The sequence below is a fragment of the Miscanthus floridulus genome, chromosome 8 (genome assembly GCF_019320115.1).
Source record: "Miscanthus floridulus cultivar M001 chromosome 8, ASM1932011v1, whole genome shotgun sequence".
NCBI classification, from domain to species: domain Eukaryota; kingdom Viridiplantae; phylum Streptophyta; class Magnoliopsida; order Poales; family Poaceae; genus Miscanthus; species Miscanthus floridulus.
This window is the reverse complement of record NC_089587.1, coordinates 4,465,638-4,477,110: the sequence shown is the minus strand read 5'-3', so window position 1 is coordinate 4,477,110 and position 11,473 is coordinate 4,465,638. Positions and strand designations below refer to the sequence as shown.

Genomic DNA, 11,473 nt, shown 5'->3' with positions numbered 1-11,473 from the left:
CATTTAATGGAGGCGACGCTCCAATAACTTCCGACACCTGCATCGAGGCAAAGGACAATTCAGCGGGCAAACGATGTAGGCTTTGCAGGTTTGGTCCATGTACCGTGCTAGGTTAATATTACAATGTGTTTGCCTTCAAAAGTTTGTAAGGTTCCTTAGGTTATGGTGTGTAATATATGTTTATATATTCGGAAAAGGAGAGCAAATGTTTTTAGTGTTGCAGTGATAAAGTTAGTTTCTGTCTGATGATGGTTATGTTCAAAAAATAGCTCACATCGGGTCATAAAGCATGAAATAGTGTAATTGGGTGCTGGATGGCCGACAGGCTGTCGGCCCCCCCAAAGCCGATAGGGCCTGTCGGCCTTCCAACTGCCCCCCCAAAGCCGATAGGGCCTGTCGGCCTTCCAACTGCCGACAGGTCTGCTATCGGCGCCGACAAGATGACGTCGGCTGCCACGTCACCCCTATCGTCTGCTGAGGTGCCGACATGAGACCACAGTCGGCCTTCCTGAGGCCAACAAGGCACCTGTCGGCTTCCCAGTCACCGACAGGATGCTATATCTACACTTTTTGTATAACAGCTTCTAGATTTGCAATTATTCACTAAAAATATTATTTTAAAAAAAATCATCCACCGCCTACCATTCTCACCCTAATACACAGGACACAGCACACCAAAGATCTCACCAAAGTGGCTCGCAATCAGGCTAGCACCACGCCTCCTCGATATGTATATGCTGGTCTCCACTCTCCACCAGCCAAAGCCCTTTCATCAAGATAACTTTCTCTACACTCGGAAAAATTATACACCAAACATTCTCTACACTCAAAACATCGTACACCAGCTGCATAAATCAAAGACCCCGGCCTTTTCATTCCCTCAAGCTGCACATTCATCACAAGCATTCAACGCCATTTTTTCTTTGTCTGGGCACTGATGCCATGATCAGCCGTAGTCCTATCTATCATTGATCATGCAGAGGTACCCACCCCCTGCATTCCGCTCCAGGGGATACCTGGTGGCACCTTTCATGTCCTCGAGGTGCTTCATGGCAACATCTCGTAGACCAGATCTGTTTGGTTCCTTCCCTTTCCTGCGCTTCTTTATCATGGTGCAAGTCCCCAGAGGGCTATTACTTCCAGCCCCAGGTCTCCTGCAGTGACAATTGCAAGTTTGAACTTTCAGTACAGTTACCATCAGTAACGGTTCATCAGTTTTGCTAATACAGCGCCGTGATTCAAGGAGATACAGACACTGAAGAAACACATCAATTATCCTGATGAACAGATGAACTAAATCACAAAAGAAAGGAAGGCCCTGAAACTTACTTCAACAACTTCTCAGAAGCAACTCTGGCAGACTCGATGGTAGCCCTGGTAGGCAGCCACTTCACTGTCCTGCCAGGATCACCTCGCATCGGTGAATGGATTTTTACCAGCTGCACATGATATATTTTTAATATCAGTACACCAAATTATCATGGGTAACAAGCAAAATAACATAACATAATGGATGTAAACAGTTTTGTTAGCTAAGATTACAGCAAGAAAGAAACTCACGCCAAGACATTCCATCATCTGATAATATGCTCTACCATGTAGTGGAGTGTGTCCCTTTCTGACCTCTGAAAAGTACCTTGTCCTGAAAGATAACAGCTCCAGCTGTAAGCAAAACTGTAGACCAGAATTCATTACTGTCACTACGTGAAGATCAACCATTCACTAACCATTCCTTGTAACCTGGGTCTACTGTGAAGCCATACATATCAACACTGTCACAGATGGAAAGGGCGAATTCAAGAGCTTTAAGCCCTGTTCCTTTAGCTGAGGAACCAAATGATGTGCCTAGCATGAGGTATACCGGATTGGTTATTGGAAGTTCCTACATAGCAAGAGTTCCAGCAGCCAGATAAGAAAATATAGAACATGTACTCAAGGTGGTCTGATTTCTAACATGGAAGTTAAATTACCCGAATCATTTGGTTCATAATATCATGTATTGTCGTCTTAACGATCAGTACTTCTTTTTTTGTTTCTGCAACCATAAAAATTAGCATGCCTTTTCATATTGATATCCCACTTATAGGGGACAAAAGATAGATGGCAGACTTACCATCTAACTCAACAACTTTATCTAGTGCCTTTGCAGATCCTCTGTTCAGAAGGCGAAATGTACTCTTTGTACCAACATATTCAGTGTAATTCTGCAGTATGGATAGAACGAGTTCAGGGAACATCCAAATGTAGGGGGGGAAACTGGCCAGCTAACAAATCATCTTAACAAACCTGGGTGGGTGCACCATTTTCTCTGAAGACGGCATCATAAGAATCAATTTCATCCCCAAATTTAGTTTTAAGAAGATCACCTGAGTTCCCAACAACAGCACATCTACCAAATTGGTGAGGAACATATGGAGATGTCTCAGGTAGAACTAGTGAGAGCTTTTCCATGCAAAGGCTTCTGTTCTGGCACTTATTACTGCAAACTCAGAACTATATATGCTTAGTAATCTATTGGAGTTAAACCACACTTTATAAGTCTAGGTGAAATGGCAAGGATTTGTATCTACCCACAGAAGGATTCCTTTGTTGATCCTTCTCCATGCATACTCCTCCCAGTCATTTGGCAAAGCATCAATGTACTCCTTTGTGAGTACTGTTGTACTGTTTCGGACCTGGGAGAGAAAAACTACTTACTTAGTGACCATATCAATAGCTAACCGTGTAGCTGTGAAGAACTATAGACCAACATTGCAGTACAGTGTATGTTATGGTGTTCATGAAATTCAGATGGGGCAGCTGAAAAGTGACAGAGTACAACTTTGTCAACATTGCCAATGTTGTCAGGCACTCGTCATATGACTTTTGAAAGCAGCGCTATATGATATTGGATTCATTGGGTTCAATAAATCACATAGACTTATGAATACGAAGTATGATCACCTGCTCCCATGAGGCTACAGCTTCGCACAGATTGAACTCAAACGACAGACCTTCAACCTTATGAGTGATTGGATCTCTCTGCAAAAAATTAGTCCATGATAAGAGCTCCAAAAAATGGTCATACACCCTAGTTACGAGAGGAGGCCGACAGAGTACTATATTTGCTGGCCAAACATGCAGCAGAGTTTCAAAAGCATATAAGATGCTAGGTAAGCACAGAACCAAATGTACTTTGCAAGCTGATCCATAAGGCTGAAATGGGGAAAGTCCTGCCTGTATCAAGTAAAAGCTTTGCTTGACACAACAAGGAAAAGAACTTACCCACTTAGAAACTGTGTCACTTGGGTATTGTATCACAACTCGACAGTAGTCCTCCCCGGTCACCGCTTTCAGTCCTAGCCCATTTGCATCCTGCAGATTTTTTAAGCAAGCAAGTAAGGTTTGTCTGAACCAAGACATCAATGAAGATCCTGAGGCTGCTAACACTGCAAACCTATGCAGCAACTGCCATCCAATTGAACTATAGATACGCTATAATCCCAGAAATTTGTATTCGCACCAAAACAAAAACCTCACTGTCACTGTGCTATCTCGTACACACTAAACAGTGCACTTCGGACTCAGAACAATTGGCACACGGAATGAAGAATTTTGCAGCAATCACCCTCCCAGTCCACCACAGCTGGTGGCTCCGACGAGTTAGTGACCCCCAGAGGTCACAACCACAATGCGGCACGAGATGAGCAGGAGCACTAAGACAAATCGAATGGTAATCAGCTGATCCTGAGAGGAGTTGGATGAGCAAGACCGTACCACGCACTTGCTGAAGCTGCCCCGCAGCGCGGCGAGCGCCACCAGGTCCGCCTCCGAGAGCCGAGCGCCGCCATCTGCACGCACCCACCAATCCGGCGTCAGGGATCTCCCGCACGACACGCAAACTGAAGGACGAGAGAGGGGGGGCGGGGCATTACGTGAGGAGGAGACGCCGGAGAGGTAGATGAGTATGGCGGTGAGCCCCGAGAAGATGGCCGCTGCGAGCGCCAGCGGGAGCACCCGCAGCGCCGGAGCAGACCTAGGCGCCATGCTTCCGCGGTGTGCCGCCTCTTGCCGGAGCAGGAAGGGGAAGTGTGGGGCACACCGGCACACGCCTCGGTTTGCTAATCCCGAGTAGCGAAGGGGGCCGCTTGCATAATCGCATGTTTAGTTTAGCTAGCTAGCCCAATTGCATCTTTAGTCTGTGGGCCTCTTGTGCCTTAGTACTGAAGTGGGCCGTGCACATTGGGCCCAACGTAGCCACTGAACAAACAGCCCAGACCAGTTCATTTAGCAGCACAGAAGTAATCAACTCCATTCATCCTGCGTCCCCTTTTAATTCCTGTGATGTGATGTCATCTTTTTTGTTATAAAAATTACTGCAAAGTTAGTTTCAAAAAAAAATACTGCAAAGTTCATGTGAATGAAACTCGTATATGTCTGGTTCCGAACAAAGGTTGTTTTTCGTCCACTGGAACTTTGACGGTGAAAAGTTTTCATCCCTCGCTAACTCTTCTTCAGGAATCTAAGAACAAGGAAAAAAACGGTCTACGCGTTGGAAACCTGGACGTATTACATGTACCACACCGACACCAGTGTCGCAATCAACACGCGTCTTCCTGCCGGAGTGTCGTGTCGGCACAGTTACGGCGAGGTTAATGGCGGTAAAAGGCGCGAGGCGACGTCCTCTCCGGCCAAGTCTTGGCGGCGACTCGCTTACGGCGCGTCCTCTGGATTCCGGCGATGGCTTGGCTGGACCTGAGACCGATTTAGATGGGCCTGGGTTGGTTGGCTGGCAGGTCGGAGACAGGAATGAGTTGGACTATTGGTGGACCTTTGCTTGGGCGTCAAAATGGTCGGCCAGCTGGCCCAGTAAGGTCCAGACAGCCTGTCCCATCCCACACCCCTCTTTGCGTGCGCGCTGCTCGGTCAACCAAGGACGTTCACGGGATCTACAGGATTTTGGCGTATTGATTGACTTTTCTCACGCTTTGTTTGCGCTCCCACCTCTCATAAACGTTACGCGCTCGATCTTTCAGTTATTCTTCATCGGATATATAATTTTATTATGGTTCAGCCATAGAAAAAAAAAGTATGAATTACCTCTTATGAGTTGTTAATTTAATCGTATTTCCTCTGTTTTTTTACATGTAGATTTGTCTTAAGTCCAACATTTTTTTACTTTGATCATCGATTTCAAAACAATGAGATCCAACCTAGGAGAACTAGGTGGGTTTTCATTATATTATAAGAATCATTATAAGAAGAAAAAAATAGGTATCCAGATTCAGTCCAAGACGTGACTTAAATCTGGGTGGTTGGGTGCATTGCCACGCCTCTCACCCAACCAGTTGAGCTAGGCTCAACTTCATGATCATCGATTTCAATATAGTTCACATGTTGTGAAAGTATATGGATGTTTTCGACATGTGAACTATATACTATTATTATCTAGTTCAAAGAAAAACTATATACTATTATGGAAGTAATTTTTATAGTGAATCTAAAATGCACAAATGTTAGACACATGTTAACCTATACAACATCTTTAAAACTGATGGTTAGACATGTTTGTTAACCTATACAAATTTTAAAATTGATGGTCAACATATTTGATTTAGGAAAAAACTAATACGATGTGTAAAAAAATAGAGGGAGTACTAATTGGTTGCAGACGCCTGAATGTATCAATTCTCTTATATTTCGCACCATTTTTTGTTCTCTTTCACAACACGCACATTATTACTTTTTTATTAAAAAAAGGTAAAGGCGAGACTGGTATAGTATTTTATATGGCTGATGAAATAAATTCTGCAGACATTTGACGCAGGCGCAAGCATCACCACGTTGATGCACTTCATGGACCCATGACCATGATGATACAGCTGAGATTTCAGAGAGACCAGCAACGATCAATTCAACACGCTCAGCACAGAAATCTATCCACATCTTCTCAAGTATAAAGTCCACGTCATTTTCCAAAGGTTCATGGAAAAACAACAACACATACACAAAAACCTATCCTTTTTCCTTTTTCTTTCGCGAAATTACAATTTGAATGGTTATTCCTTTCTTCTATTTCTACTATTATATTGGACTATTGGCTACAACTTACAACAACCACCACCCCTCTTGAATTCCTTGCTAATTAATCTCATAATACACCTCATCGTGATTGGGCAAGAACCACCTCACGAGCCATGACAACACCACACCAGCAATCACCAGCAGGCATGGCATGAACAGCACACAGATCAGGCAAAAAATTACGACATTTACATGAAGAATCGTCATCATCCGTCACTGCCGGAGTAGTGTCACCGCGCAGCCCTGCCGGCGTGGCCATTGGCGGCCCTGGACGCGCCACGGCCGCGGGGCTCGCCACTGGCGCGCGGCGACCGCTGGTGCGCCGCGCCGGTGCGGCCGTGGTGCCGGTCCCGCGACGATCCGCCGCTGCGTGCCTCCCGCGCCCGGCTCTTCATCGACTCGATCTGCTCCAGCGTCTCCACCACCTCCTTCATCGACGGCCGGCTCCGGGGCTCGCCGGCCAGGCAGTTGAGCGTCAGCTGTGCCGCCTGGAACGCCTGCTTCGAGTTGTACTGCCCCTCGAACCGCGGGTCCATGAGCCGGGCCAGCTTCCGGCGGTCGGCCAGGTACGGCTTCGTCCAGTCGGCCAGGCTCAGCTGCCCGCTCGGACGGTTCGGGTCCAGTGCCCGCTGCCCGGACAGCATCTCCAGCATCACCACACCGAAGCCGTACACGTCGCTCTTCACGTACAAATGGCCTGGACAAATCATCGTTCATCAACATCAGCAAGCAGCTCAAGGAAAGTAACTGTAACTGTAGCAAACTCTGCATTCGGATGAGAAGAATTTGCTGGAAGGATTAATGGGTAAACAGATTGCACATCCTTGTCATGGTTTTTTTTATGGAAAGTGACAAGGCACTGGAATGGCCATGCATGATCCTTGTGGGATATTATCCGCTTGGGGGCAGCAAGTGCAGGTGCAGGTCATTTTTAGTAGTGCCCCACTACTCTAGGAATTCAGTGACAGCAAATCTCTCTGTTCCCTTCTACTAGTAGTTAGAGACTTTAGAGTAGGAAAATCGGTTCTGCATCTGGATTCTGTTTCGACATCCATGGCCATGGTCCAGTGTTTGCATTTTCTGGTGTACAAGATTCTAAATTGAGCAAGACAAAGGTGTAGAGTCTGATGCATACCGAAAACATGGGTGAGGATGACCTGGATGGAGACTAACAAAGGTGTGAATATACTCAAAGTGACGTGAATGATATGTATGCCTGCTGTTTCACACAAATCAAATGTGGAAATGTCTGCAGGGCGAGAATAGCGTGATATTGATTGTGGGGGACAACCGAATCTACGTCGCATATGTTTCTGTTTCAATGTGTGGAATGACTAGCACGTGGAGTGTTGACAATTCATTTACAAGAGAAGCAGAGTATGATCGTATCAGTTGGTGAGAGGACATGAGGACACATACCGGTTGCTACGTACTCTGGAGCTGCATAGCCATATGTTCCCATCACCCTGGTTGTGATATGTGAGTTGCTACCAGTTGGCCCAAGCTTGGCAAGGCCAAAATCAGAGAGCTTTGCGTTATAGTTCTGCCAAGAAAAATAAAGCACTGTCACTATTTGACCTTAATAGCGAATTGATATATCAAAGGTACATTGCATAGCATTTGCCTGTAGGGGCTTAGGCCCCTCCAGTTCCGTAAAAAAAAACATTGCATAGCATTGAACTTACCGCATCTAAAAGGATGTTAGACGCTTTGAAATCACGGTAGATTACTTGCTTTTCTGATGCGTGCAAGAATGCAAGTCCTCGAGCTGCACCAATGGCTATCTTCAGCCTCAGTTCCCAAGACAGCGGGGCGCATCCTCCTAAAGGGAAATGCAATTAGTTGGCTCCAATATCAGTAAATAAAAATCACAATATTATGATAAAAAAATTTGGTTCCGCCACTGTAAGCAAGGTGATTTCCAAACTTGTTCAGTGAAATGTGCACGGAACTTCATCGAGGGTATTTTTAATGAGAAGTAAGAACTCACTCCTGAATAGATGGTTTTCCAAGCTCCCTTTGGCCATGAATTCATACACGAGAAGAAGTTCCTTGTCCTCCCAGCAGTAGCCCAAGAGCTTCACTAGGTTCGGATGGGAGAGCCTTCCTAGAAAATTTATCTCCGACTGCAGGTAGATTGAGAAGTCTCCATTAGCTATGCTAGTTAACATTTAGCAAGACGATGACATTTATTAGACTAAACTAAGAGAACTGAGTCAATTATGGCCACAATTTGCAAATGTGGCACATCGATGAAATTGTTGAGTCTTCTGAAAATGACATACTTCACCAAACAAAAAGTTTTTTTTTCTTCTCAAACGCGAGGCACCAAACAAAAAGTAACTGCATTGTGAAAAACATGTGGCTTGTTGTATTATTGTATAACACTTCCAACAATATGTTTCTGGTCAGCATTGGACCATTGGTACTACCGAGATAACGCAGCTGAATTAAACAATCAGCCATCACACATGTACTAAACTGACAGACAGGTCATCAGAAGTTAAACAAAGCATAAAGAACCATAAAGCATCCAGTGATCAGGAGAACCTTCAAAATCGTTGTGCTTCTTTTAAGCTCTCTAGCTCCATTAGTGCTGTATCACCAGAAACTGAACTGCATCTGTAGCTAACAACAAGGCGATTGTTTTGCTCGTACTGGTACCATGTACCATCATCAGAGCAAACAAAACCAAGTCAAAGCCCAGTTGTCACGATCTTATACTAACTAATGCAGTAACGCTCATCAACTTGGCATCCTCTATTCCAAGATTATCATCGTTGTTGTTTAATACAGTAGAATATATAGAAGGAAAGAAAAAGGAGGCTAGATTTTACCTGCCATTCCTCGTAGCCCTGCATGCTCTCCGAATTGAGCTTCTTGACGGCAACAACCATGCCGGTGCCGTTCCTGGTCGGGGCCATGGTCTTCTCATCCACCCACCCTTTGTAGACTCTCCCGAACCCCCCTTCACCAAGGACGCTGTCCGGCCGGAAGTTCTTGGTGGCCGTCTTGAGCTCCATGAATGTGAAGGTGCGGAGGTTGGGCGCCTCCAGGATCTGGCCGTCGGGGTACTTGGCCCCCTCGTCGACGAACCCGCCGCTGGTGCTGCGGCTGCCGGCGGACGCCATGAAGCTGCTGCTCACGGAGGAGAGTTTCCCCGTGGTGCTCTGGCTGGTGGTTATGCTGCCGCTCGTCTTGGAGGTCATTGTCGTCCCTGTCACACACGATTGGGCAACGATTAAGTGTGATTACTGATTACTGTGGGAATTAGTGAAGAACATGGAGAATTCGGCAAAAAGCTAGCCTTTTTCCCACCCCTCGAGAATAAAAACTGCGAATTTCTGATAAATAAATAAAAGTGAAGAGCAAGAATTGAGCTCGGAGAAGTGCCTTTTCATCACAAATCTGAAATACCCCCGTCTCTAAGTCTCTACTGCCATGATACATACAAGGAACAGGAAATCCTAATCTAGGATCCTAAACAAAACATGTATCTTCAGCTAGGCGAACTGCAGGATGAAACTTCCAGGAAACAAATTGAGCAGAAGCCAGGAAAGTTTTCTCGACCAGGATAGGCCGCCCCAGCCTCAGGATCCACGAATTGGAAGGATCACATGAAAAATTACAGGAGAAAGAAGAAGACGAAGAAGGGGAAAACAAAACAAAACGGGTTCTTGATTGATGTAGGCCCTCACCTGGGCTAGACGGCCTGAAATCCTCGGCCACCCGATCCTTCCCGCCGCAGATGTTCCCCATCTCCGGTTCTCTCAGAGCTCGCTCCCTCTGTCTGGGTTCTCTCGCTCTACAGGGGAGGAGCCGAGGAGGAAGAGGAGGCGGAAGTCAGGAAGAGCCCAGAACAAAGCGTAGGAGAGGGGGATGGCGAAGTCAAGGAGGGGGATATAAGTATGCAGGGAGAGGGAGACTGACTGACGAAGAGAGAGTGCAGCTGACCGAGAAGAGAAGAAACCGAGCGCTCGCCGGCTCGGCCTCGGCGAAGTCTCCGCCCCGTTTCAGTTGCCCGCCTGCACTGCCGCATGTGGCTGGCCTACCCTGGGCCGGAGGCTCCGGAGCCCAGTTTCAGCTTTCCCTTTTTTTTCTCCTTCATTCACCACAAACTGCAAACTACCTGTTTGCTTTCCATGGATTCGTCACCAATCTTCCTCCTCCGCCTGCGGCTGCGTGTAAAAGCATGCCTGAAATATCCTATTCTTAATCTGGGCAAGCAGGGCACTTTATCTGCTGCATTGACCTTTTTGGAATTGGACAAGACATGTTGAACCGCTTAATGCCAATTTTGTTTCAGTTTTGCAGTAGAAATGCAGCTTTTAACAGTGAACTGGACATTCTATATATAGAAACTTTGCCGACGACAATGATTCAGTACAGATTATGTCTAGTACTGTTTATTAGTTATTGAGCATTTTACATCATACACAAGAAAAAAATGTTTTAATTATGCTGTCAACTAAAAAGTGGTACCGTAAGTTCAGGTTTGCAAACCGTAGTTCCTGCATATTTCTTTCTTTCTTTCTAAGAGAAAGCAAATGTCATGACTTGGGATTTGTTGGGATGTAGGAGTAGTACTACGTAGCTTGGACTGGGTCCAACCCAACCCAACAAGTGGTTTGTTTGACCAGCCACGCTAACCTTTCACGAAATAGTAGTAAATGTTCTGCAATTCCATCAAAAAGCAGATGGACAAGGACAGAGACTTCAGAGCATGCACCGAGTCATGAGATCTTCAGAGGTTTGACAATATTGGTATGGTATGTACAGGTGCTAGACTGTGTCAAACAAAATCATCTGTATTACACTGTACATGATTTTTTTATTCTATTTCTCTCGCTCGAGTATCAGATTGTGGAATATTGCATTTTGATTGGTTCTTGAGTGTGAGTATAGACAAATCTAAAACCATCAGGTTTACATCATGAACCCCAAATGTTCAGTCTATACCATCTCTTTTTCTTTAAGATGTGTTCACACATTCTAGAAAAGGATGTGTCTTTATGGACTTGTGTTGTGCGTACAACATTTGACTTGATTTTAGACTCAGCATCTTTTTTTTTATCTTACCCTTCTCTGTTTGAGGCAAATGTTGGCGGTAAATTGGAATAGAATTTCAAAATAGATTCAATCCTCGCAAGGCGTTTAGAAGTATCACCCTTCTTATAATCTTGAAGATTTGGAAGGAACGAAAATGCAACAATATTCAGAAAGTGCGAAACAAGCTCTCTGTCTCATTTTGCACAAATCAAAGCGGAATTGCAGCAGGAGCAAAAAAAAGTCTAGCGATTTTTTTTTTGTCGAGAGAGTAATCGACTTTGGTTTTCTTTGCCCATTATTAAAACAGGCTGTCTGTCTACCTCTTCTACTTCAATGAAAAAGGCACACTCTCGTGACCATT

At 45.3% G+C, this 11,473-nt stretch overlaps 2 protein-coding genes across 3 annotated transcripts; both read right to left on the bottom strand.

The window, feature by feature from the left end:
* Positions 1-609: 609 nt before the first annotated feature.
* On the bottom strand, positions 610-4,096 carry LOC136475545 (sialyltransferase-like protein 4). Its single transcript, XM_066473035.1, has 12 exons — positions 3,915-4,096; positions 3,757-3,830; positions 3,265-3,354; positions 2,944-3,021; positions 2,575-2,675; positions 2,287-2,479; positions 2,114-2,204; positions 1,971-2,035; positions 1,728-1,882; positions 1,561-1,642; positions 1,330-1,439; positions 610-1,154 (listed from the first exon to the last, which is right to left on the bottom strand). The coding sequence occupies exons 1-12, from the start codon at positions 4,024-4,026 to the stop codon at positions 959-961; spliced, it is 1,347 nt and encodes a 448-aa protein (XP_066329132.1). The 5' UTR covers positions 4,027-4,096; the 3' UTR covers positions 610-958.
* A 1,814-nt stretch (positions 4,097-5,910) lies between these two features.
* On the bottom strand, positions 5,911-10,036 carry LOC136475546 (probable serine/threonine-protein kinase PIX13). 2 transcript variants are annotated; one of them, XM_066473037.1, is made up of 7 exons: positions 10,018-10,036; positions 9,762-9,868; positions 8,901-9,280; positions 8,054-8,189; positions 7,749-7,885; positions 7,483-7,606; positions 5,911-6,760 (listed from the first exon to the last, which is right to left on the bottom strand). In XM_066473037.1, the coding sequence occupies exons 2-7, from the start codon at positions 9,820-9,822 to the stop codon at positions 6,294-6,296; spliced, it is 1,305 nt and encodes a 434-aa protein (XP_066329134.1). In that variant the 5' UTR covers positions 9,823-9,868; positions 10,018-10,036; the 3' UTR covers positions 5,911-6,293. The 2 variants fall into 2 exon arrangements, with proteins under 2 accessions (XP_066329134.1, XP_066329133.1); XM_066473036.1 differs by lacking the exon at positions 10,018-10,036 and having other exon boundaries at positions 9,762-9,963.
* Between the last annotated feature and the right edge of the window lie 1,437 nt (positions 10,037-11,473).

Excerpts from the sequence above, each read along its gene's own strand:
- LOC136475545 (XM_066473035.1), bottom strand. The coding sequence starts at position 4,026 with ATGGCGCCTAGGTCTGCTCCGGCGCTGCGGGTGCTCCCGCTGGCGCTC. Across the intron at positions 2,480-2,574 it reads ATCAACAAAGGAATCCTTCT|TAATAAGTGCCAGAACAGAA; the intron begins GTGGGTAGATAC and ends CTGAGTTTGCAG. Across the intron at positions 1,155-1,329 it reads GCTTCTGAGAAGTTGTTGAA|GAGACCTGGGGCTGGAAGTA; the intron begins GTAAGTTTCAGG and ends TTGTCACTGCAG.
- LOC136475546 (XM_066473037.1), bottom strand. The coding sequence starts at position 9,822 with ATGGGGAACATCTGCGGCGGGAAGGATCGGGTGGCCGAGGATTTCAGG. Across the intron at positions 9,281-9,761 it reads TTTCAGGCCGTCTAGCCCAG|GGACGACAATGACCTCCAAG; the intron begins GTGAGGGCCTAC and ends CGTGTGTGACAG. Across the intron at positions 7,886-8,053 it reads GGAAAACCATCTATTCAGGA|GAGGATGCGCCCCGCTGTCT; the intron begins GTGAGTTCTTAC and ends ATTTCCCTTTAG.